Source organism: Haliotis cracherodii, unplaced genomic scaffold, assembly GCF_022045235.1.
Source record: "Haliotis cracherodii isolate W230 unplaced genomic scaffold, xgHalCrac1.p SCAF_20, whole genome shotgun sequence".
NCBI lineage: Eukaryota > Metazoa > Mollusca > Gastropoda > Lepetellida > Haliotidae > Haliotis > Haliotis cracherodii.
The window spans coordinates 10441676-10468652 of NW_027266276.1; the positions used below are offsets into that span (position 1 = coordinate 10441676).

At 41.2% G+C, this 26977-nt stretch overlaps 1 protein-coding gene across 1 annotated transcript in view; it reads right to left on the bottom strand.

Moving 5' to 3' along the window:
* Positions 1-3029: 3029 nt before the first annotated feature.
* The window catches only part of LOC139470070 (tubulin monoglutamylase TTLL4-like), a 41506-nt gene continuing 17558 nt past the window's right edge, over positions 3030-26977 (bottom strand). The window contains exons 3-18 of the mRNA XM_071252359.1: positions 23757-23863; positions 22658-22906; positions 21843-21953; positions 20847-20923; positions 19472-19666; positions 19248-19330; positions 17656-17784; positions 14757-14879; positions 11637-11735; positions 9850-9984; positions 9164-9298; positions 8454-8565; positions 7574-7784; positions 6247-6320; positions 4770-4870; positions 3030-4050 (exon numbers count right to left, since the gene is read on the bottom strand). Of these exons, the coding sequence (XP_071108460.1) occupies positions 3879-4050; positions 4770-4870; positions 6247-6320; positions 7574-7784; positions 8454-8565; positions 9164-9298; positions 9850-9984; positions 11637-11735; positions 14757-14879; positions 17656-17784; positions 19248-19330; positions 19472-19666; positions 20847-20923; positions 21843-21953; positions 22658-22906; positions 23757-23863 (2113 nt within the window). The 3' untranslated portion in view covers positions 3030-3878. The remainder of the gene's footprint in view (positions 4051-4769; positions 4871-6246; positions 6321-7573; positions 7785-8453; positions 8566-9163; positions 9299-9849; positions 9985-11636; positions 11736-14756; positions 14880-17655; positions 17785-19247; positions 19331-19471; positions 19667-20846; positions 20924-21842; positions 21954-22657; positions 22907-23756; positions 23864-26977) is intronic.

The window sequence follows — 26977 nt, forward strand, 5'->3', positions numbered from 1 at the left end:
ATTAAATCCATTCATAGTTTCGTTTCAAATCCATCTGTTTAGAACAGATTCAAAATCTTCTTACATTTTTTTAGATGTGTAAATTGAGCCTAAAATATTTAATATTATTAATAAGACGATCTGCACTCCTGAGACATTGTTAAACACATTGAGATCTGACATGTTTCAACTGGTATCAGAAACTAAATGTCACAACCTTGGGTAAAACCATTCCCTAAGGCCACAACAACAAACTAAATCTGTGTTGAACCCAAAAATCTTTTTTTGTAATCTCTGGGCTGTGAATTTATAATCAGGAGTAGGTAACTCTACCCATGAGTTACCTCCCTTACCCTAACTTCAAAACTTTCCAATCTGATTGGATATTTGTATTGCAAATTGTCTCAAACTGGTTTTTTAAAACATTTTTGGCTTCATCAGGTAGAGGGTGGATTATTAGTCTGGGTGGCACAGAGTGAACCTTTTCCAACAGCGAAGAATCAATGGGAAACATCAGCGACAAAGTCAGGAATTATGACCAGAACGTAGAACAAGAGGCACATGGCAAGGGGAGAAAGGGTGACTTATTCCTGCACCTACATTCAACATACTCCAATGAATGAGCAACACTCTTGACATTCATAAACCAATTAAAAATTAACAAGGGAAAATTTAATCCCTTGAATGTTCCTAAGGTTATGCCCATCTTGTGATATTGTTGGCAAAGATGAATACCATCTTATGTTTGTTTTCCCTTCATATGAAAATCTAAGAAGCAAGTACATTCCCCACTGGTCTGTGTCTCATTGTAAAGCTTATATATAAGGCTAAAAAAATAAAAGAATTGGTTCTCAGGCAATGGCTTTTGAAAATATAGTGCGGGTAGGCGGTGTTTTTATTATTTTTTTGGGTAGTTCACACTAGTATGTAACCAAATAAACAGATGTGGGAAAGGGCCTCCCTACATAAATGTATTGCTTGATGAGTAAAATATTGGAATACAGTATTTGACTACCGTTTGACTTGGAATATTTAAGGATTTCTTTTTTTTTTTAAAATGGAAATATAAATGAAACGTGTGGCCAACTTTATGATGATGTGGGCGGTGCCTGAGAACCAAGACTATTATTTTTTTAGCCACAGGTTGTATTCATTACTGTCCTGCAAGGGCCTCTAATACATCAACTAGCTTTGTACATACATCATGTGTTTGTTATGACATGAATTGTTACCTTGATCTTATTACATGTTGTGTAACTCCATTGCATATATGGGCCAGTAGCCTTTCATACAATAACAAAGTGAATTGGATTGAAATGAATAATAAACCAATGATTTGCATTGTTTTGGATCAATTGGGTGATGAGAATATCATAAATATTGGATAGAGATGTGCTGTTTAAGTGTAGGCCACAAAGAGGCTAAAAAATATAATAGTAATAATAATAAAATAATAGTAATAATAATAAAATAATAGGTACCACCCACATCATCATAGAGTCTGCCACATGTTTCGTCTTTATTTCCATTTAAAAAAACAAACAAACCAATATTCTGCGTCTCACGACCCTGGCAGTTAAATGCTACAATACTTAAAATGAACATGATTTCCCCGAAATTATTGAAAACAAAATTTGGTTACATACTATCTTGAACCAGCCTCCGCAAAATAACTGCCCGCCCGTGCAATGATTTCAAAAGCCATTGCCTGAGAACCAATTCTATTATTTTTTTTAAGCCTAAGCAAACAGGCTTTGATATCTCAGAGTAAAAGACTTAAATCAACTGAAACTTATTCTGATAATCCAATCAAGCTGAAACAAAAACCATTGTGGTGCAGATCGATTCCATTGCTTTTTAATCCATTTGTTATTTTTAATAAGGCCTACACAAGACAGTAACAATTAGCATCAGGTGCATTGCTGCAACCATGCATTCTCTCTGACATATATATATATATATACCACAAAGGAACAAGTCCCCCTTGAATCTGTTTTGGCATTCAAACAAGTCAAGCTGAAGCTTCATACAAGCAACAAAGATCAACACTGGCAAGACAAGGGCGCATCACATGCGGAACTCACGGAAGACAACAATAAACAAAGCCGATTTTCGATCAAGCTGAGAGAAATGGGTCAGTAATAGGTTGTAGACCTCTAAATATTCATTCAAACCCAGCAGAAAATTGAGAGGAAGATTGTAAACTAGACAATGGATGGCGGACATTTGACACTTTCATATTCTGTCACGACTGACACCACACCATAACCAAACCTCACCATTGTGGAAACCCAACATATGATACATTCTGTTGGTTGTAAATTATGTATTTGTTTGCATGTTTTTGTTTGGGTTAATCCGATAAGTGATCAAAATCCTTTAAATTTATAAAGATATGACTTGTCACAAACTATTTTTGAATATATAGAATTCTTTAAATATTTTCCAATAATTACTTTAATGATGTAGCAGAAGTGCTACTCGTGACCTTTGGTAATGGCTGTGAATACAAATATAGATGCTGTCTACCTTCAGATTCATGCTATCATTTAAAATGATATAGTATAACCACATCTCAATCTCATTAAAATCAGACCTTAGTCCTCGCTTCCGCTAAACAAAGATCTGAAGACATCCCATTACGGGTCATGTCAGACCGACCTTGCGTGAACTTTGACCGACCAATTGAATGACCAATCAGAAGGCAGCTTTCTCGTGCTTTACGGCACTAATTTCAAATTGGCGACTACGCTTCGAAACATATCTTGACAAATTCTGATTACAAATTTGAAACCTAAACAAAAGAACATTCTGGAATGGCTAATGTATGTTCTAGATTGTATGTATTCAGTTGTTAAACCCGTAAGTATCGTTTGGAATACCCCGTGTTAAAGTTTTTGACGTTGTATGAATAGAAATCACATTCCGACTGTCACTTTCATGATCTGGTAAGCGACGCTCTGATTGGTCGGATGAAAGGTCGTTCTGACGTGACCCCTAATGGGATGTCAGCAGATCTTTGTTTTGCGGTAGCGAGAACTAACATCTGATTTTAATGAGATTGAACCACACCTTGGTTTAATAAACAAACACTCACATTCATACATACATCGACGGAGAGACGTAACTTTTTGGCAAATACAATTCAAAGGCATCATTGTGTCTGTATCACACAGCAAAGCATGGAATAACATTTCGCATATTATGCATGAATTCTCTTACAAATATACATTTAAAATATATTCTTAGAACAAAATCAGGAATGAGACAGGTATTGATATGTTTAGTGTTTTGAAAAAATATCGTCACTTTAACTGAGATCATGAGTGAACCCTGAAATGCTTAAAACTATGTTACAACGAACTTAAAAAAGTCCAATTTTTTAAAGTCCAAGCTATCTATAATTAATTGCGGGACAAGTTAAAAATATTTTTAAAATGTATTTGAAAACTTATAGTTGCTATACACTATAAAGTGTAAAATCAATTAAAATGTATGCATCTTTGACAGAATAAGGTCAATAAAAAGCACTGATATGATCTTGAAACATGGTCCTTCCATCTTGCTAAGGGTTCTGTTTCACTAAACAAGCTTAGTGGCCCTGATAATCAGTTCATGTTAAGATCCTACGACACTGGACCTGATCAGTAAGCTTTGACCCAACAATGAAGATAAGTGAACAAAACATGATTTTGTGGATGACGATGAGCTTATGACAAGAAAAACTGATCCGACTTGGAAAGAAGGTCATTTGGCCTTCGCTTCTTTGCTGATCGAGTTGTTCGAGCGAGACGATGGGGAAGAGGCTGCTGAATGTTGTGGCGCTGGTAGCGCCTGGATGTAAACATAGGCTCTCTTCCGTTGAAGATATCTTTGAGAGGGGGTAGACGGATATTATGTCACCTGGTTGACTGAGGTTGGCCTGGTCGGGTGGCTGGCGATGAGGGCTGGGTAGAGCCCGGGGTGAAGGCGGAGCCCATGGAGGACGTGCTACTGGTCTGGGAGAGAGATCGTGGGGGGAGGGGGCGTGGCGCCTTCCGAGGCACCTTGGGAAGCTGTGATGTGGAGGCACTGTGACAAGGCAAATGGAGAAGAATCAGGGTTCGGTTTACAGCGGCTTTGAACATTGTTTCAATTATATCACAGCATGACACGTTAGATTTTTTATTTAACAAGAAACAAACAAGAATAGGTTTGTTGGTTGGTTGGTTTCTTGTTTAACGCCGCACTCAGCAATATTCCAGCTATATGACGACGGTCTGTAAATAATCGTGTCTGGACCAGACAATCAAGAATAGGTTTGAATAAAACATTTATTATTGAGGGTTTAATTTTGGGTAGACCTGCCACGAAGTGAGTTTAGGGACTCTTACAACAAGAAATAGAATGTGGGGTCCTTACTGTGGGACTACATAATATAAACAACAGTATGAGTGAGCGAGTATGGTTTTACGCTGCTTTTACCAATATTTCAGCAATATTATGGCAGGGAACACCAGATTTGTTTGTTTGTTGTTTAGCGCCGCACTCAGCTATATTTCAGCTATAAGACGGTGGTCAGTACATAATCAAATCTGGACCAGACAATCCAGTGATTGACATGAGCATCGATCCACACAACATACATTGACATTACCTGGAGTTAACACCGTGAAATTACCGAGTTAACACCATGAGATTACCTGCACATAACACCATGGGATTACCTTGAGTTAACGCCATGAAATTACCTGGAGTTAATGCCATGAAATTACCTGGAGTTAACACCAATATTTGGAGAAAACATTTACCTCAGTTTTAGATTGCTTTCCAGTTTGTCGTTCTTTGTTGCCGGGGCGCTGTACATGCGGGAGTCGCGGAACGTCATAATGGTGGAATTTGGCGGGTTCCACTGCAACAACACAAACAGCTCAGGTCAAAGTTACGAACATAAAAAAAAGTGATCCCAAGTACTTAATGTCAGTAAAAAATATTTTCTATATTTGTATACTTATCCTGCATTCCACCTTAAAGCATTTACTGCTGACCTTCAGAAGCTGTGTGAGGTCCAGCTGAGTAATGTGTGAAACAAAAAGTGTGAAACAGGACCCATAGGACCTCCAAAGTGCTGATGTCACGTGTACTTCATATTACTGCTTGTTACCAGACAGACATGTTGTCCAGCTTTTGGCCTAATTCGTGGTCTTGTTTCTTGCATCAAGGATAAATGCAGGATAAGTTACAAAATATAAAATATTCCTGCTGTATGGCACCATGCTACGTAGTGTAGATAGGGATGGAAATCAACTAAGAATGTCTACTAGCCCAAACAGCGACAACATTTAGAAATACCCCCAAACTGTAACCAACCCAAGGATAACTTTACCATCATCTTCCTGAGGCAAGGGAGTTAACTGACTTTTGAAGTCCCCTTTCCACCCTTGACGAAATAGGCTGGTATTATGGAGTTATATTTTGGATGGACTAATGAGTCTATGCATAGTCCAATCAAAATCGTGTAACAAAATCAAAATCTGGTTCAAAAACTGTCGTGCAGATTTCCCTTGATTGCAAGACGTGCAAAACATGTGCACCGACGACTTGGTGTCAACAGATATTTTCCGAATCTTTTCATGTTTTTGATCAAGGTGCTCATGTGATTTGATGCACTTGGTGATGTAAGACCCGTTTTATCGCAATACAGATCTTGATTATAGATCAGATCGTCTTGACTGGGCGCCGCCATTTTGTTTGAAGCAAATCCAAGTGATATGAGGTGGTTGATTGGTATGTTGTTTAACCCGCTCTCAGCAATATTCCAGCTATATGATAGCAGTCTGTAAATAATCGAGACTGGACCAGACAATCCAGTCATTAATATCATGAGCATTGATCCGCCAAATTGGAATCGATAACATGCATCAACCAAGTCAGCAAACCTGACAAGCTGATCCCGTTAGTCGCCTCTTACAACAAGTATAGTCGCCTTTTACGGCAAGCATATGTTGTTGAAGACCTATTCTACCCCGGATCTTCATGGGTCAATATAAGAGGTGGAATCTGATCGGTCAATAGGAGGGACATAGAAGGGACATAACTCGTAACAGCCACTGGTGGTGCTACAATCAAGCCCAGGAATTCCAGCCTAGTTTGGCAAGGGTGGAAACTGGGCTTTTACAGTCAGTTAACAACCTTGCCTCGGGAAGATGCTTTAAACATTAACAAAACTGGCATGGGCTGGCGCTAATATTCATCCCTAGTAGATACAGTATAAGCCTACTACTCCACCTGATGACTGGGACTGTCCGTGGGGTTCTCTAGATGGAGTCCCTCCCCGCAAAATGCCTGCAGCATGGCGATACCTGCAACAAACCATGAGTGAGTGAGCTGGGTTTAACACTGATTTGAACAGCATATCATGACATAGTAGTTAATGTGTGCGATGATGAAGGTTCTTGACGTTTACCACTCTGATGAAACCCATCAGCTGGCAGTACATGGACAACAAGAGTTTGCCACTAACGTGACTATATCCTCCACCCCTGTTGCAGAATTTATGACATAATTAAATCTAAACAAACCCTAACCTTTTTCAACCGAGGTGGAACTTGTCATGGAAATTGTGAAAAAAAGAAGAGTTTGGAACCTAAGTCCATCTTGTTGCCATGGAAACGTAAAAAATAAAAAATTCTAAAAATTCTAAATAGCAAAAGGCACCAGTTCAGCATGTACCTGACAGATCTGCAACGTTTGATGAAAAAATATTGAACGGTTTATGAGTTACGCTCCGGAAACGAACCCTACCCTCACAGAACCTAAGTCCATGTTGTTGCCATGGAAAAGAAACGTGATGGACGGAGCCCGTTTCTATATCCCCCGCCAACTTTGTTAGGCGGGGTATAATAACAGAAGTGAAGCTTGGATTCAAACTCACGACCAGCAGATCTGAACATGGCTGAGAGATGCAGCTGGCAACACCTGGTCCACGACACCACCTCAGAGCCTCAAGAATTAACATCAGGTATCACGGTGCAACACTCACAAATGTGGGCAAAGTTTCACATATTGTACCCATGTCGGGAATCGAACCCGGGTCTTCGGCGTGACGAGCGAACGCTTTAACCACTAGACTACCTGACCGCCCCAGATCACATGACCGTTAGTAGCTAACTGGTTTAAATGGTCAACCATGTCTATTAGGCTTAAAGAAATAAAAGAATTGGTTCTCAGGCAATGTTTTTTTAAAATATAGTGTAGGCGGGCGGTGTCATTTTTTGGGTGGGGTGGGATGTTCAAACAAGTATGTAACCAAATAAACAGTTGTGTAACAAGATATACAATGGTGTACAATGAACCTGGAAAAAGGGCCTCCTGACAAATGTATTCCTTGATGAGTAAAATACTGGAATTCAGTATTTGACTACCGTTGAGACTTTGGAATATTTAAGGAAATATTTTTAATTCAAATAAAAAATGGAAATAAAAATGAAATGCGGCAAACTTTATGATGATGCGGGCGGTGCCTGAGAACCAAGACTATATTTTTTTTAGCCTTAGAGATATCAGGATATCAGTCATGGATTGTTTTTGTAGTTAGTATGTGAGATAAACTGACCTCTCTGTTCCATGCGGTTGAATCTCTGAACCCACTGGTCAAGCAGGAGGTTGTTGTAGCGAGGCTGCTCAAACAGGCGCAGGTACTTGTGAGTCGACGGAGTGGGGAAAATCCGCTGGTACCCTCCCTTCCGACTATCCTCGTCGATGCATTCCGTCAGAGTTCGCACATCATTGGGCGTCAGAGTGTCCATGATAGTCTGCATTGCTTGCTGGAAACAGGATTGAATGAATGTCGTCAGTTGACTGAGAAAGTGATCTTAGGGCTATGACTTCAATGTCCCTGTTGAGGCTTAGGCGGAAATCTAATCGTAGCACTACCACAGCTTCATAAAATGGGTTTGTTTGTTTGTTTGTTTAAGGCCTCACGCAGCAATATTCCAGTCTGTAAATAATCTAGTCTGGTCCAGACAATCCAGTGATTGATATCATGAGCATGGATCCACACAATTGGGATATGATGACATCCATCAATTAAGTCAGTGAGCCTGACACCCGATCCTGTTGGTCGCCTCTTAAGACAAGCATAGTTGCTTTTCACGGCAAGCATGGGTTGCTGAAGATCTATTCTAACCCGCTTGAGCCTACATCCATTTCATGAATAACATAAGGTACAAATTTGCCACTAGCTTATACTTACTGATATATTGTAAGTCAATGCAACAAAACCCTTTCCATATTAAAAAAAAGGTTTCTGCTAAAAGCAGAATCAATTGTAGATTCCAACTCTATCATGAGCATATGTTTATGAATTACTATCAAATATGCAACACATTATGAGGGCATCACTTCACTATTAGATGGATATGTCTGCAAATGTTTGTGAATAAATAGTATTGGAGTTGGAAATAAGAAGACTGCCTGGCAGGTGATGGACCGACCTCATCCTGGTGTCTCTGACAGTAGTAGGCATGCTTGGTCCGCTCGTCCGGGGCGAACTGCTGCGAGTACAGCCTCTTGTCCATGCAGTAGTCACTTGAGGGGACATGGGCGCTGGAACATACAACACAGATAGATGAATGTTCAATGACGCTCACACCTTTACTCACTGGAACACCGAACGTGAGTATGTGCTGCGATCTGATTAAATGGAATTTGAAGCCCGGAAATCCTGTGGACTATTCACTACTCATGATATGGATTTTGATATCTTGATAAGTATCTTCTTTTCCTCAATCCCAAAACTTGAAGAACGCATTCTTCGGTTGATCAATTTATATTAGATCGAACTTTGAGTAAGATTACTTTCTTCCACATTCTAACCAGGCCAGTTCAGTTATAAAAAAAAGTTCAATTTTATTTACGAAAAATAATTAACAAAAAAGTTCAGTAATCACAGAAGCATGTGATGTCATCATTCAAGTTTCCTTCATGATGCAAGTATGACATAAACATTACATATTTCCTTGACTTTTTGATCCACTTAAGTCTTAACATCTGAGACCTTTGGCTAACCATGCCAATAGCATCCGTTCCAATTGAAGATCACTTTATGTTGAGTTATCATTTTCATACTTATAAAATTTGATGAAACCAGAAACACAAATACAGCCTCCTTAATATTTTGGCAGCTGCAGGGCGGTGCCCTCACCTCAAGTCGCAGGAAGCGCTGGAATTGACGTGCGTGATGTCTGTCTTGTCCGGGACCCGGAAGCCGGCAATGTTCATCAAGTCCTTGATCATCTGCCCCTTGATGTTGACATCCAACTGTGAGTTGGAGTGCAGGCTGGCAGGAACAGAGAGAAAACACTGTCATTGTCATTTCCATGGAAACAAAATGTTTGTTGTTTAATGACACACTCTGCAGAACTACAGCTATAAGATGGCAGCCTGTAAACAATCGTGTTTGGACCAGAAAATCCACTGAGACCCCCAGGGGGCTGGTTTTAACATCAAGTTTGCATCTCATAATGTCTTTAGTCTCACCTGGGTGAGATTCTCTATTTATCTCATCTGGGTGAGATTCTCTATTTATCTCACCTGGGGAGATTCTCTATTAATCTCACCTGGGGGAGATTCTCTATTAATCTCACCTTGGTTGAAACTCTCTATTTATCTCACCTGGGAGAAATTCTCTATTTATCTCACCTGGGGGAGATTCTCTATTAATCTCACCTGGGTGAAATTCTCTATTCATCTCACCTGGGTGAAATTCTCTATTTATGTCACCTGGGGGAAATTCTCTATTCATCTCACCTGGCAGAGATTCTCTATTCATCTCACCTGGGGGAGATTTTCTATTTATCTCACCTGGGGGAGATTCTCTATTTATCTCACCTGGGGGAGATGTTGACCTCCAGGATCCAGGGTTTGAGGTGATCATCAAGCAGGATGTCAAAACCAAACAGCTCGTGGACACAGTATCGACTCCGCACATTCGACTTGATCATGCTGTTGATAGGCGCTTCTGAGCTACAGGAACAAAATAAAGTCAGCACTACAATTCAGACTTCTACATAGATTGGTCTATTACAACTCAGACTTCTACATAGATTGGTCTATTATATTCAAAGTCAGGTAAACAAGGTAACTTGCCTGCTGGCAGTTCTTACTGATCCCTGTTTTACCAGATCAAGCACCAGATCTAAGATCTAACTTAAGGTTTTCTCCTTCAGCACTTGAATCTAAAGACCTCCTAAGTCTTCAATATCAGGTTGGTTGGTTCGTTGTTTTACTCCACACTCAGCATTATTCCCGCTATATGACGGTGGCCTGTAACTAATACAGTCTGGACCAGACAGTCCAGTGATTGATATCATGAGCATTGGTCTACCCAATTGGGATCGATGACATGCTTCAACCAAGTCAGCGAGCCTGACCACCCGATCCCGTTAGTTGCCTCTTACGACATGCATAGTCGGCTTTTACGGCAAGCATATGTTGCTGAAGACCTATTCTACCGTGGACCTTCACAGGTCCTTCAATATTAGGTCTAGAACAAGGAGCCTGTAATATGTAAAAATGCAATAGATTTGAACTTGATAGCTGTTAATGACCTCCTCGCTCCATGCCAAAAGGGCATGGAGACATGCTGATAGCCATGCCCACCATACTCCAACAGGGTTCAACTATAATGACCAGTCAATCCTCGTTTTAGTCCTCGTAATGCAGGAATGCACTACCCCTGGGCCTGACAAATCAGTGGTTGATAGGATGAGCACCGGTTCACGCCACTGACCACCTATAGTCATGTTAGTCTGTTGTTTGTGGCAGAATAGGGTGCTGAGGAGGTACATATTAACATCGAGTTCAAGATGATTGCACTTCTATAGGGACAGGCCAACAAGTCCTTGCTTTAGACCCTTAATGCCAAGCATCAGGCAGGGTAACAACAAGTACCATCTCTTGACGTCTTTATGTATGATGCGGCCAGGGGTTTGCCCAGGGACCTTCCGATCTCCGCTCTACCACTAGAGTGAGTGAGTGAGTTAGAATGTAACGTCACATTTCATCCATATCGTGACAAGAACTGAGACATAATAAACAGATTTATATTGAATAAAAACCTGTCAGAGAAGGACAGTAGAATAACTAGAGTATCACAGTTCCGAGAACGTTTAAAAGAATATAATTCCAATCAACAATACAATAAAAACATGGGCTACAGATCACCAGCAACCAAAGGAAGGCCACCTTATCTACCACTAGGCCAAAGAGGCGGTCCTCACCTGAATGTGAGTGAGTGAGTGAGTGAGTGAACATTGGTTTACGCTAAAGTCGAAATTGAGCAAACCAACCAATTGTAGAAGATTACGTCAAGAATTGACTTCAACATTTTTTTGAGTTTATCTTGTTTATCGAGGCATAGACTTCAAAACCGGAGTGCACACTGTGTTTACTCCAAGTTTGCACATTGGTGTGTATGTTTATAACTCCACAAATGCAAAAAACATATCGAAGTCAATTCTTTCAAATAAATGTCAATAATAACTTCACAGACAGCATATTTGAGTGAGTGATAGGCACATCTCAACAGATATGGTTGATATGGGAGGAAAGACCAAAGTGATGCTAGTCTAAGATTTTAGTGGAACCCATGAGCAGGGATGGATGTACAGGCTCACCTGATGATGGTCTTGACCACCAGGTCCTTGACGCTGTCCCAGATCCCCACCGTGTTGATCCCCTGTCTCTTCAGGTAGTTCCACAGCGCCTTCAGACTCCTGCAACATCACACAACTGGCATCAGTAAACAAGTTTGTTGTCTTTTAAGGCTAAAAAAAAAAATTAGTCTTGTTTCTCAGGCACTGCCCACATTATCATCAATTTCATTGCACGTTTCATTTTTGTTTCCATTTTCCATTTTTTGTGTGCATTGTGTTAAAATATTAGGATTTTTATATTTTAAAAAAAATGGAAATAAAAACAAAACGGGCGGCAGACTTTATGATGATGCAGGTGGTGCCTGAGAACCAAGACTATTATTTTCTTTAGCCTTAGTTAATTTGTTGTTAACGCCAAACTCCAATATTCAAGCAATATTATGGCGGCCCTTAAATAATTGAGTGTGAGAGAAAAAAGGAACTGATATTGTGAGCAGTGTCTACGCCCATCAGGGTATGGTGACACACTATCAACCAGTGTCCCAGTCCATCAGGGTATGGTGACACACCATCAACCAGTGTCTATGCCCATCAGGGTATGGTGACACACTATCAACCAGTGTCCCAGTCCATCAGGGTATGGTGACACACTATCAACCAGTGTCTATGCCCATCAGGGTATGGTGACACACTATCAACCAGTGTCCCAGTCCATCAGGGTATGGTGACACACTATCAACCAGTGTCTATGTCCATCAGGGTATGGTGACACACCATCAACCAGTGTCTATGTCCATCAGGGTATGGTGACACACTATCAACCAGTGTCTATGTCCATCAGGGTATGGTGACACACCATCAACCAGTGTCTATGCCCATCAGGGTATGGTGACACACTATTAACCAGCGTCCCAGTCCATAAGGGTATGGTGACACACTATCAACCAGTGTCCCAGTCCATCAGGGTATGGTGACACATCATCAACCAGTGTCCCAGTCAATCAGGGTATGGTGACACACTATCAACCAGTGTCCCAGTCCATCAGGGTATGGTGACACACTATCAACCAGTGTCCCAGTCCATCAGGGTATGGTGACACACCATCAACCAGTGTCCCAGTCCATCAGGGTATGGTGACACACTATCAACCAGTGTCCCAGTCCATCAGGGTATGGTGACACACTATCAACCAGTGTCCCAGTCCATCAGGGTATGGTGACACACTATCAACCAGTGTCCCAGTCCATCAGGGTATGTTGACACACTATCAACCAGTGTCCCAGTCCATCAAGGTATGGTGACACACCATCAACCAGTGTCCCAGTCCATCAGGGTATGGTGACACTCTTAACCAGTGTCCCAGTCCATCAGGGTATGGTGACACACTATCAACCAGTGTCCCAGTCCATCAGGGTATGGTGTCCCAGTCAATCAGGGTGTGGTGACACACCATCAACCAGTGTCCCTGTCCATCAGGGTATGGTGACACACTATCAACCAGCGTCCCAGTCCATCAGGGTATGGTGACATACTATCAACCAGTGTCACAGTCCATCAGGGTATGGTGACACACTATCAACCAGTGTCCCAGTCCCGCAGAGTATGGTGACACACCATCAACCAGTGTCCCAGTCCATCAGGGTATGGTGACACACTATCAACCAGTGTCCCAGTCCATCAGGGTATGGTGACACACTCTTAACCAGTGTCACAGTCCATCAGGGTATGGTGACACACTATCAACCAGTGTCACAGTCCATCAGGGTATGGTGACACACTATCAACCAGTGTCCCAGTCCATCAGGGTATGGTGACACACTCTTAACCAGTGTCACAGTCCATCAGGGTATGGTGACACACTATCAACAAGTGTCCCAGTCCATCAGGGTATGGTGACACACCATCAACCAGTGTCACAGTCCATCAGGGTATGGTGACACACCATCAACCAGTGTCACAGTCCATCAGGGTATGGTGACACACCATCAACCAGTGTCCCTGTCCATCAGGGTATGGTGACACTCTTAACCAGTGTCCCAGTCCATCAGGGTATGGTCACACACTATCAACCAGTGTCCCAGTCCATCAGGGTATGGTGACACACTATCAACCAGTGTCCCAGTCCATCAGGGTATGGTGACACACCATCAACCAGTGTCCCAGTCCATCAGGGTATGGTGACACTCTTAACCAGTGTCCCAGTCCATCAGGGTATGGTGACACACTAACAACCAGTCACCAAGACTGACCACCCAATCCACTTTCATGCCTCTCACAAGAAGCACAGGATCCTGGAGACTTATTCTCTCTTTCACTTCACCAGGACTTCCAGTTTAAGAATATTGATAGTCCATTTGTATAGTACTTTTTCCATGCTAGACATCATGCCCAAAACATACCCTTACTACCCCGGTCAATGGATCAGTCTGCACTAGATCTCCACTCCCAGCTCCCTGGGGAGTATACAACTGAAGCTGCCTGTGCATCTCTACAAGGTTAACAGTCACACTACCATCTCATTCTACCAGGTACCCATTCAGTGCTGGGTGAACAGAGGTATATCTTGACCAAAGTCACTTGCCTAGACACCATATGCTACATGTGTGCTTCAGTGTGGGGCAGGACCGAAGCCTTAAATACTAGGGCTGGGACGAGTCCAAATTTACTACCCGGGTATCTGACCTCCTACTACCTGACCCTACCCGGGTACCCGCTGCAGGTCTCAAGAGTTGGGAACAAAATGTCTGATTGGGAATTGTTTTGCCGCAGCCATGGCCAAAACTATTTAGACACAGGTATCAAACAATCAGATCATGCTTACACGGAAGTTGACGGAAGCGTTTTCTTTTCTCGAACATATGCAAGTCAAAAGGAATGTGTGCATCGTTAGAAAAGAAATGCGAATATCAGTGACTTGTAGTGTAACCACTGAGCTTGTGAGTTTTTGTCATTAAACAATATATCACATGAATAACCAAGGGTCTGGGTAGTCCTGTGGATACCCAGGTCCCACTCAGGACCCACCCGACCCGAGAACGTGAGTTACCCGTTCCAGCCCAACTAGATACTCTCAGGGGAAAGCATGTAGGAAAATCAAACCCAGATCTTTGGTGGGATGACTGAACACTGTGACCACTCACCACTTGTGACCCTGGCACACTGAGTCATCAGCGTTGCTGACGTATTCTGTGTTCTTCTTGTTGACGCTGTAGTTGGTGAGATGCATGAACTTGTTGCTCAGCGACTTCATGGAGGAAGAGTACCTGCAAGCATGAGTGAGTGAGTGAGTGTGAGAGTGAGTGAGAGTATAAGTGAGTGTGAATGAGTAAGTGAGAGGGTGAGTGAGTGTGTGAGAGAAAGAGTGAGTGAGTGAGTGTGAGAGAAAGAGTGAGTGAGTGAGTGAGAGAGTATAAGTGAGTGTGAATGAGTAAGTGAGAGGGTGAGTGAGTGTGTGAGAGAAAGAGTGAGTGAGAGTGAGTGAGTGTGAGAGAAAGAGTGAGTGAGTGAGTGAGTGAGAGTATAAGTGAGTGTGAATGAGTAAGTGAGAGGGTGAGTGAGTGTGTGAGAGAAAGAGTGAGTGAGAGTGATAGAGTGAGTGAGTGAGTGTGAGAGAAAGAGTGAGTGAGTGAGTGAGTGAGAGTATAAGTGAGTGTGAATGAGTAAGTGAGAGGGTGAGTGAGTGTGTGAGAGAAAGAGTGAGTGAGTGAGTGTGAGAGAAAGAGTGAGTGAGTGAGTGAGTGAGAGTATAAGTGAGTGTGAATGAGTAAGTGAGAGGGTGAGTGAGTGTGTGAGAGAAAGAGTGAGTGAGTGAGTGTGAGAGAAAGAGTGAGTGAGTGAGTGAGTGAGAGTATAAGTGAGTGTGAATGAGTAAGTGAGAGGGTGAGTGAGTGTGTGAGAGAAAGAGTGAGTGAGTGAGTGAGTGTGAGAGAAAGAGTGAGTGAGTGAGTGAGTGAGTGAGTGAGTGAGTGAGTGAGTGAGTGAGTGTGTGAGTGAGATTTATCAGCACATCCTAAGTGATGCTGGTCTCATCATCCCGAGACAAGGGAGTAAACTGACAAATATTCATGAAAATGTCAAACACAATAGTAAGTGAGGGTCGGTTAAATTCATCAAATGAGAAAATGTGAAATTAATACACACAAAAGGGCCATTCTCTGGAAAAAGTACGCCGCTTTTAGCAATATTCCAGCAAAATCACGGAAGGGGAATTGAAACCGGGTCTTCAGTGTGACAAGCGAATGCTTAAATCACTAGGCCACCCGACCACCCTGTCAAACACAATAGTACTACATAACTGTATATAATTACCCAATGCAGCCTTTTCAGCTAGTGTGCCTAAATATCTTTATCATCTGTATTTACAGTTTGAATGCAGCCTTCACATAAACTCCACTGCAGTGAATAATGCACAAAACTGCAACATCACTGCAGTAAGCTTATGCGACATCTGACACTTTTGGTAGAAAAAAAATCCTACTCCATGGTATAAAAATACCCAATAGACTGGATCCAAGGGAATAAGATATATTCAATTCCCAAGAAATCTTATAGCCAATGTGGAGGAACGGGTGGCCCAGTCGTCTAAGGCGCCGCGATTCGCTGTGCAGAGTTGCGTCCCTTGGGCACGCCAAAAACCTATGATTGTGAATTCAAATCCTGGTTCGCCCTGAATATTTTTCTAGGCACCATACCCGTTTCACCGAAGTGGAAAACGTCTAAGACCTGCATCACTTCGGGCTTTCCACCCACATTAAGCTGACACGCCGTGATATAACTGGAATACTGTTAAAAGAGGCGTTAAACCCAAATCACTCAATGTGAATGATTACATTTGAGTACATACTCAATGGCTCAAAAAGACTATGATTGAGGAGCGGAAAATTTGGAAACACTTGGACATGTAGGAAACAGATACCGTATTTTCTTGAGTATAGTGCGCACTTTTTTTCTGAAAAAACACAGCTGTGTAGAAGGGGGTGCGCATTATACACGAATTATGAGTTTGGATGTTTTTTCCCCCCCATGGAAAGACATTATCGTGAGCACGAAACACCGGAAATACCATGTCAACAAATCCATTCTGAAGTACGCAAAATAATCATGTAATTACACTGTCTGGCTATAAAAAGTGTTCTTTGTATATCTGGACTTATGTTTGTAACTTATTTCATTAATTTTATTCAAAATTCCTTATTATACTGTTTTTATTAATTTCGGCGAAATCGTGTGAAGCGATTGGAAGATCGCACAACTCACCGTTATTAACAGCAACCACGGTCAGAATACCGCTATTGACGCCTTGAAACAAACTTTAGTTGACAGAGAATGGATACATATATCATAAATGACATATTTTGACTCGTTAAAAGTCATATTTGTTTTTGTTTGACGATTCTATGTCAACATGAAATTCTTGCGATCACGTGTGCGTGAGCCTTGACAGTGACTGGTCAGACTAGTTCCATGTAAAAAATAATACCTGGCAATAGCGATCAGCAGCTTCGCTTAGGGTTATTATTATTTTAAATATGTTTAGAAAAGGCTGCATATAATTAAGAAAATAATGGAATATATTATTCCTGATAAAAAAAATAGTTTCAGATACAATTGTTGCCGATCCTTGCATTAAAAATCCTATAAAGTTATATCATTGGGTGTGTCTTGACAGAATCACCGGTCGATTCCAAGAAAACGTGTGTACAGCTGATTGCTGTTTCCGGCTTAGTTTACGAGAAAATACACAAGGTAATCTTAATCCCTAGATATAAAACAATGCCTAGCAGAACAATAAATACTATTTAAACGGTAAATAAACATGTCTGGTGATTTTTTATCTCAAATTTCGAATTTGTACTGACGAAGTTTCTCAGCACCCGTTCGTTTGCCGGACTTCGCTGATAGGGTACAGTGTATTGAACCCGCTAGAGGGGGGTGCGCATTATACATGGGTGCGCACTATACTCAAGAAAATACGGTAGCTTAAGTACAGTCAACTCATTTTAACTATTTGGAAACTACAAAATCATTCAAGTTACTCACTTGCAAGAAGCGAATCGTGCGAGGCCATCTTCAAATATGTAGATTCTGAGTGGATCATAGCAGCTGACATACACGTATACACGCATGTCGAACTTGCTGTCGTTGATCAGGTATGGTCTTCCCAAATATCTGGAACAACAACATGACGTTGTTTCATGCAACATAACAACAAAACAAGTGCATTTATAATGCGCCAGATTCCATCCACCAAGTTGATGCTCATAGCGCTACACTATCATTACCCCGGTCAATGGTTCAGTGAGCACTCGATTTTCATGCAAGCATGTTTGTTTGTGTGTATCTTGTTCAACGCCACACTCAGCAATATTCCAGCTATAAAACAGCGGTCTGTAAATAATCGAGTCTGGACCAGACAATCCAGTGATTGACAGACAACATGAGCATCGATCCACGCTATTGGGATCAATGACATGCATTAGCCAAGTCGGCGAGCCTGACCACCCAATCCTGTAAATTGCCTCTTACGACAAACATAGTCGCCTTTTGCGGGTTTCTGGAGACCTATTCAAACCTGGATCTTCACAGGTTCATGCAAGCATGACTGAAATTACCAGGACAGACACCATGATTAGAAATCCCCCCACAATATACACTCAGCAATACTCCAGGAATATGATGGCAGCCAGTAAATATCAAGTCTTGGTGAGATAAGATGACACGCAATCAACAATTTCACCGAGCCTGACACCCAATCCGTTAAGCGGCCCCTGATGACCTGTATAGTTGCTGGAGACTGTTCTAACCACGAATCCCTACAAGGGCTTCATCAATGAAGCAAGCAGAATCACTAATAAATGCCCTTCCCTTGACCAAAAAGGTGTCATATGTACCATCAAGAGATTTGCTGTTTTCATAAAACCTAAATTATTTTCTTCTAAAACAGTGACCTATTGCCGACCTGTAAACATGCTAACACAAAGACGCATCTTTGCATGGCCTGCTCGTCTGATTGTGTTATGTTAAAGCTTTGCTTTGGGCAAGCATAATTTCAAGCTTATTATGGAATACCCTAACGTCTTATCACTGTAAGGGCAAGTTAATGCTTCAGGTGATGTTGTATACCTGGTTAAAATAACAAAACAAATAATTCTTCTCCGACTGCAACATTGATTGGCATATTCTTTTCATAATAAGGCTTCAGGAGCAACAAACTACTTTCTTGCACAACTAGTAATGGATAGTTGACAGTGAAGAGGACTTCTGTTGAAAGTCAAAAGATTTTTATGGTGTGGTGACAGCCAAAATTATGATTTATGTTTGGTTGTTGTTTAACGCCGGACTCAGCAATATTCCAGCCACATGACGGCGGTCTGTAAATAATCGAGTCTGGACCAGACAAACCAGTGATTGATATGAATCAACCAAGCCAGCAAGTCTGACCACCCGATCCCGTTAGTCACCTCTTACGACAACCATAGTCGCCTTTTACAGCTGGGTTGCTGAAGACCTATTCTACCCCGGATCTTCATGAGACACAAGATTTATAGCAGTGATGTTATAGAGGTAGGATATTTGCAGGAATTACAGCCTTCCACTAAACAGGTAATGGTGTATGTCAAGTGTACTCTCACCTCTGCACTATGACCGGCCGCCGGCGGGGGATCTGCGTCCACTTGTGTATCACCTTGATGCCGATGCCACGTGCTGATGCAGGCTGGGAACACAAGACGTATTGCTTGTAAAGTCATCAGAAATTTACTGTACGATAATATGAATATATGTGTAAATGAGAGAATTTTGTATCTGAGTGCCGTCAGCCATAGGCTCGCCATGCCCCATTTCCATGACTACCCACCGGTTTGATGATCCACTTCTGTTTGCTGCCCCCATCCTCCCAAGCCCTCTTCAGCAGCTTCAGATCCTGTGGCAGCACGTAGGTCTGTGGGAAGAAGCCGAACTCCCTCTTGCCGAAATGCACCTGCATCTTGGAGAGATTCCTCCATAGTCTGTCCTTGCGGCCGATTTGGAAAGAGCCGGGGAAATGGTTCAACTGGAAGGCAGAGGTACAACAGATATCACCAGGGAGTTACGTGGTTATATATTTTGGGGTTCAAGGGACTCAGCCTTTGATAGGAGTCAGGTTAAAATATGAAGACCACAAGCTGCAAAATGGGGTTCCAGCGTCAAAAATTGAATTCAGTACTCTACAAGTGACGAACGACTACACATGCAAAGAGGCTGTTTGTTGAAAATAGACAGGACCAAATGTTTGTTGTTTGTTCAAATGATTATGTACAGAAATTAATTTTACGTGGTAGCAAATTATGAAACAGCAGCATTCATTCCTAAAATGCACACAAATTTTCTGTACCCCAGTGGATGATGCTCTTTGTATTGTTTTGCCCCCTACTTAAAATTTTATGCTTAGGATGCAGAATTTTGAATTCAGTAAGTCCCTGTGTCATAAAGCTGCATGACCACATTGGTTCTGAGGCAATATGTTGGGAAACATTGATACAATTTACAGGTTTCACTACAGAGGGCATGCTTACTACAACGTCATGTGCATGCATCTTTCACAATGACAAGGAAAGATGGTCAGATTTCCTGAAGTACAAAAATGCCTACACTTATTTTGTAGAATCCATGGGACACACACATGCTACTGTAACAATCTTTATCATCCAAAACTGGCTCCCACAGGAGATATCGCTTGGATGAGATCAAGCGATATCTACACTGTAGATATCGCTTTTGCGATATCTACAGTGTAGATATCGCTGCAATGAAATTATATCACAATGCTTTGCAGACCATTGTGACATCACTGGTTACCATGACGTCACAATCAAATGACATCACTAATGGCTCTGCTACTGAAGCTGTTTGCAGTACTTTTTACACTGAAGACACTGCTAATTACTGTCTACAAATTGAAAAAGTTGAAAGAATGATGTTGGATGATAAATAAAATCTCACCCTCGTGTCTTTTGATATCAAATATATCAACACGAGTTGATAAAAGTGGAAAAATCCGAGGCTTGCCGGTATTTGACCCCTTGACTCAGTTGATATCAAAAGACACTCGGGTGAGATTCTCTATCTACGTATCCATCATGAGTTGGATTGTTAAGAACATCTGATTATGACTTCCCGTAACCTCGGCCCATGGCAGAGAAAGGAAAACAAATTGTTTCGCACAGGAAGACAGTAAAAACTCCTGGACTTACTTTCTGATATTCTCGGATGGCCTTGAATCCCTGAGATTTCATATGCTTCCCAAAACATCCCAACCAGTCATGGTTTTCTGAAACAGAAACATTATCTTTAGACTTTCTTCATTTCTCAAGTCTGAAAGTAACAACCAGTAATACAACTGGCACACAGGTAAGATCACAAAACACTGCACTGCAGCGGTCAGATTAAGGGGGTCCGGAGTGTTCTTGATGTATCCACTAAGGGTATTTGACCCCTTGACTCAGTTAAAAATGAGTTGACTGTACTTAATTTCAATGCCTCATTTCAAACAATGATGTTGATAAGAAGAAGAAGAAGAAGAAGAAGAAGAAGAAGAAGAAGAAGAAGAAGAAGAAGAAGAAGAAGAAGAAGAAGAAGAAGAAGAAGAAGAAGAAGAAGAAGAGTGAGTGAGTATGGATTTACGCCGCTTTTAGCACTATTCCAGCAATATCATGACGGGGGACACCAGAAATGGGCTTCACACATTGTACCCATGTCGGGAATCATACCCGGGTCTTCGGCGTGACAAGCGAACGCTTTAACCACTAGGCTACCCGACCGCCCCAAGAAGAAGAAGAGGAAGAAGAAGAAGAAAAAGAAGAAAAAGAAGAAAACAGCGTTATCACTATCCCCCGCGATGGGGCACATAAGAGTTGATTTTTCTATATAGTAGTGAATACATAAAAAATAGAGTCCTATAAAGCCTGTAGAAGAGAAAAGCACCAGGGTCGGTTTAATTCATCAGAAAAAATGAATAAATGTGAAATTAATACACACGAAAGGGGAAAAGTAATTCACAGCACCTATTCTCGAGTGGGTTAGTGAGTGAGTATGGTTTTACGCCACTTTTAGCAATATTCCAGCAATATCACAGGTGGGTTCATCAGAAATGGGCTTCACACATTGTGTTCAATGGAGGCACTTGACTGCAAGACATGAGAGCTGGAACTTGTACTGTGTGCTGCAAGCTGTCACTCTGATGGTCTTACTTTTTGTTATTCGAAAGCCGATCCTGGAAAGTGCTGACTTGACAATATTAGGTGTAATTGGGCTCATGCGCCACTTGAGCAGCTTCCTGATATCCCAGGGCAGTTGTTCAACTGAAACACGAACGTGAGAGCTTACATCCTCAATTCATAATTTCAGATAAAATCTTGCATGTCGGCAACAGGTGAAAAAATGTCTCAATACTGAGCTACAGATATATATTTGCATTAAATACCCCCCTCCCCACCCAAGAAAAATATTCAAAACCCAATTACTTTCAATTAATTTGCGGACAGAAACATATGCATTAAATGAAAAACTCAAATGTATAAAAACAGCTCGCTGTATACCTAATTAAGCTTCTTCAGTAAGCCTACAAAGGAGCTAATTTCTGAAACACAATTACGGGCTAATTTACTTTCCGAGTTAAGCCTATATATTTAGAACTGTAACATACATCTGAAACATTATTTCATTTTTTTTAAATCTTAAAATGTTCACTAACTTTTGGAAAAACCCAATACATTAAAAGATGAGTGAAAAGATATTGATTACAAAATGAAAAATCTAATAACCCAATTAAAATAGAAACCCTAGAGAAAAAACTCAACTGTTCAAAAAGTTATGTGGAGCTCTGTGAATATATATCAAGCATTATCTACAAAAACTCAAGAAAATTATTTTGCCTTTAGATAGCCACTATTAGCAATATTCCAGGCATATAAACTGGCTTCACACATTTTACCAATGTTGAAAATCAAACAATCATGAAGTTTGTGTATTTAAACTTTGTTTTACTTGAAAACTAAGATTGTACCTTTCTCGCCTTCAGACACAAAGTTGATGGTTGGAGGGATGTTAGGAAAGAGGGACGGTCGAAGAGCAGGCTTTGGTTGGGAATCACTTGATGAGGCTGTGACTGGACGGAGAAACGTCTTCTGTCGATCCTCGGACACATGGGCTGGTCTATTTGAGGTGAGGCTGGTTGTGGGACGTTTGTTTGAACGGAAACTGCGAGTTGAATGTCTTGATAGGCTGCTGGCAACCGAGAAGCCATCAGATTCCCCTGGAATGTAACGTGAGTGAGTGAGTGAGTGATGCTTGGTAAGAGAGATGGGAAGGGTGGTGGATGAGGGATGTGATGGGTTTGCAGGGTGTGATGGTGTGAGGGGAGGGGTGTGAGGGGAGGGAGGTGATGTGTGAGGGTGTGAGGGTGTGAGGTGTGATGGTGTGAGGTGTGATGGTGTGATGGTGTGAGGTGTGAGGTGTGATGGTGTGAGGTGTGATTGTGTGAGGTGTGATGGTGTGAGGTGTGATGGTGTGATGGTGTGAGGTGTGATGGTGTGAGGTGTGATGGTGTGAGGTGTGATGGTGTGATGTGTGATTGTGTGAGGTGTGATGGTGTGAGGTGTGATGGTGTGAGGTGTGAGGTGTGAGGTGTGATGGTGTGAGGTGTGATGGTGTGAGGTGTGATGGTGTGATGGTGTGAGGGTGTGAGGTGTGAGGGTGTGATGGTGTGAGGTGTGAGGTGTGATGGTGTGATGGTGTGATGGTGTGAGGTGTGAGGTGTGATGGTGTGAGGTGTGAGGTGTGAGGAATCTTAAGCAGGAGCTGCACATGGTCATGGGTATAGGGCTGACACAGCCAAACACAATTTACATATTTTCACCCACTAAACAGATATTTAGTTTTATCCCTATCCAAGCCATTGGCAGCCTATTCATATTCCAGTTCTTCAAAAGTTTTAATTTGTCTTGTGAGAAGCCAGGAAAGAGTTCATTCCTTGGGACATGCAGGTCAACACCAACACAAGAGATATTTACACAGCTTAACGATTCCTTACAATTACTGGACAATGACAAAAATTCTGAAGACTTTTAAGTTGAAAAAGCAATTTATCTTGTCTATCAACCTACCTTCAATGTCGGAGCCCACGCAGTCATCGTCAAGCCCATCAATACCGTCATCTTCTTCGTCAAGATCATCATCATAGCTTGCTTCACCATCACCGGGAAGACGTTCACTGTAAACAAGAAGTCTCAGATCAGCATTCTACAATAGAATATTTTGTAACTTGCATAAATATTGGATGTGGTATATAGTGATATCCATGCATTAACAAATTTTTAATGTCAACACTGTATCAATACAAATGAATATTGATATCATTCACATTTGTCAACATTGCCATGGTTAAGATGGACAATAAGAAAGCAGAAATTTCAATTTCATTTCAATATTTAGCATTAGGTTAACTTATTGCAGACGTATTTATATAGGAAATTTCTGCAGAATACTAATTGTGATAGTAATCAATATATTGATATACCATAATACTTTTGAGTCGATATAATGATCCTACACATTCCAATCAATGAGACCCTAATAGTGAGTGAGTAAGTATGGTTTTAAGCAGCTTTTAGCAATATTCCAGCATACTTAAAGCATTTACTCGTCACGCTGAAGACCCGGGTTCAATTCCTGACATGGGTACAATGTGTGAAGTCCATTTCTGGTGTCCCCTGACGTGATTTTGCTGGAATATTGTTAAACATGCTAAAAGTGGCGTAAAACCATACTCACTCACTCTGGCTCTGAAGTTCAGACTCTGAACAGTGAACACGCCAAGATAAATCCATGAGAAAAAAATCAACTCTGGACAAGACAACGCACAGATATCGGGAGCAACGATTCACGATGTCGGGGTACAGTGAAGCAATCAATCAACTTATCAAGTGTGACCTTTCAATCCAGAAAGTTGCCTGGCAGGAAAAACATTGGTTGCTTGGGTCAATTCTCACTGGGAATCCTATGGTGGCTAGTTAATATTGCATTGAACAAACAGTGATCCTCTATAGGTACTGAGAAACAGCAGGGACACAAACTAAAATATACATGGTGACATAATGGAGCGCCTGCCCATATCCTTGATCATGTTGATGGTATTCCAGTAAGCATTCCCTTGTTTCGGATTAAATTCTATGAGGGCTAACTGCATCTCTTATGGAATACTTTGTTGGTAAATAAATGAATAAAAAAAATATGATAATAAAATAAACAATATCTAAAAAATATTTAAAATATAAAAAAATATATTAAATAAATATAAATAAACAAATAAACAAATAAATAAATACTGCATCTCTCATGGAATTATTTGTTGGTCAATAGATAGATAGATAGATAGATAGATAGATAGATAGATAGATAGATAGATAGATAGATAAATAAATAAATGCATTTGTTGTTTATTGCCACACAGGAATATTCCAGCTGTATGATGACAGCCTGTAAATAATCAAGTCTGGTCCAGACAATCCTGTGATCAATATCTAGACCAACGATCTCGTGATTGACATCATGAGCACTGATCCATGCAATTGGGACACGATGACATGCATCCATCAAGTCAGTGAGCCTGACCACCACTACAAGCATGGGTTGCTGAAGATGTTTTCTCACCTGGATCTTCACCGGACTGGACCAAGCCTAATCTGGAATCACTCCAGATAGTGGTCCAGGGAAAATACTCATTTTGGGGGAGGGGAAACTAGTCTCTCTACATTTTTCCCCACATTCTGAAACTAACTAAGGTGTGTCTAATGCTGGATCTACTTTGACTTAAAATTTAGTTTTTTTTTTTTTTGTTTAACGCCGCACTCAGCAATATTCTAGCTATATGACGGCGATCTGTAAATAATCGAATCTGGACCAGACAATCCAATGATTGACAACCTGAGCATTGATCCATGCACTTGGGATCGATGACATGCATCAACCAAGTCGGCGAGCCTGACCCCCCGATCCCATTAGTCGCCTCTTACAACAAGCATAGTCGCCTTTTACGGCAAGCATGGGTTGCTGAAGACCTATTCTACCCGGATCTCTTTTTAATAGCAGAGAAATTCTGTCAATATGATTCCTAACACCCATACAATTTCCATCACCTATTTCACTTTTGATCACTGGTAATAATTTGACTGATCGTTTGGGTGGAGGATAATATATTACATTGCACAAGACAATGGACTCCTTAATTAGGTGAATCCTGAGTTGCTACGATGAAATAATACAATCGTGATAAGGATGGCTAAACTAAGTCCATGTGTACTCATTTGTAAAATCTCAAAAATAATTATTATGCCAAGACGTAAATTTCAAGGTATTGTTAATTGGCTTCTGCACACAATCAATATAACGGCACTTGAAACATTGGCAGCAATCAGTGCCATAATGCCCCATATATTCCCTATCACCCTTGTCGATCTGACCACCAAATAGCCGGGCAGTCATACACTCGTGTATATTCCGTCTGTGAAAGGGGCCCAATCTCTCAAGTGACAGGTTGTGACTTGATCATGTTGATACACTGGCCAATCAATAGATGTTTGTGATTGCTATCAACATGGCAAAATGCCACGTCAATTTCATTCACGGCTCAGGTATATTTTCCTTTGGAACTGAAAACAGATAATTACTTTTGCTTTTGAGCCACTAGTTCGTCAGTCCATTAAAATATTTGTCACTCAGATGAATTGATAACCTTTCATGGCCCCATTGGGTATTATTATCGGCCTGTAAATACCACACTGACAGGAGATTTCCCTGACTCAGCATAACAGGCTGGTAAGTCAAGCAGTAAAGGAAAGCAATAAAAGTTGAGTGGTTTTTCAAAAACATTTTCTGTCGTTGTATAAGAGAGCTGACAAAAAACACTGATAGTATCTAATAAAGCTTGAAACATTAAACCCTTGACTCACCAGGTACTCTCACCAGGTAGAAGGCAGTGTGACATTCCCCTGTCGACATGGTGGAATTGAGAAGCAACACTGCCATTAAGACACAGGCCCCTTGGAGTGTTTTTCAGGGGGGGAGGGGAGGAAGAGAGACAACGTACAATTTAGAAGCTCAGTGAGAAGGGACAGCCCCTGTATCCCCATAGACCTGTTAATTCAGTCTTGGGGGTTTGGATTTGACCAACCATGAGAACCCACAGCAAATAAAAAACAAATTTATTAAAATTTACTTCTGGTTGTTTGCTAAAAACTAAAAAAGTAATTGTACACTTCCCAAATTATAATCAATCAAATTCATTTTTAGTAGCCTCCAGTCAGTGTAAACACATCTTCTTTAGGCA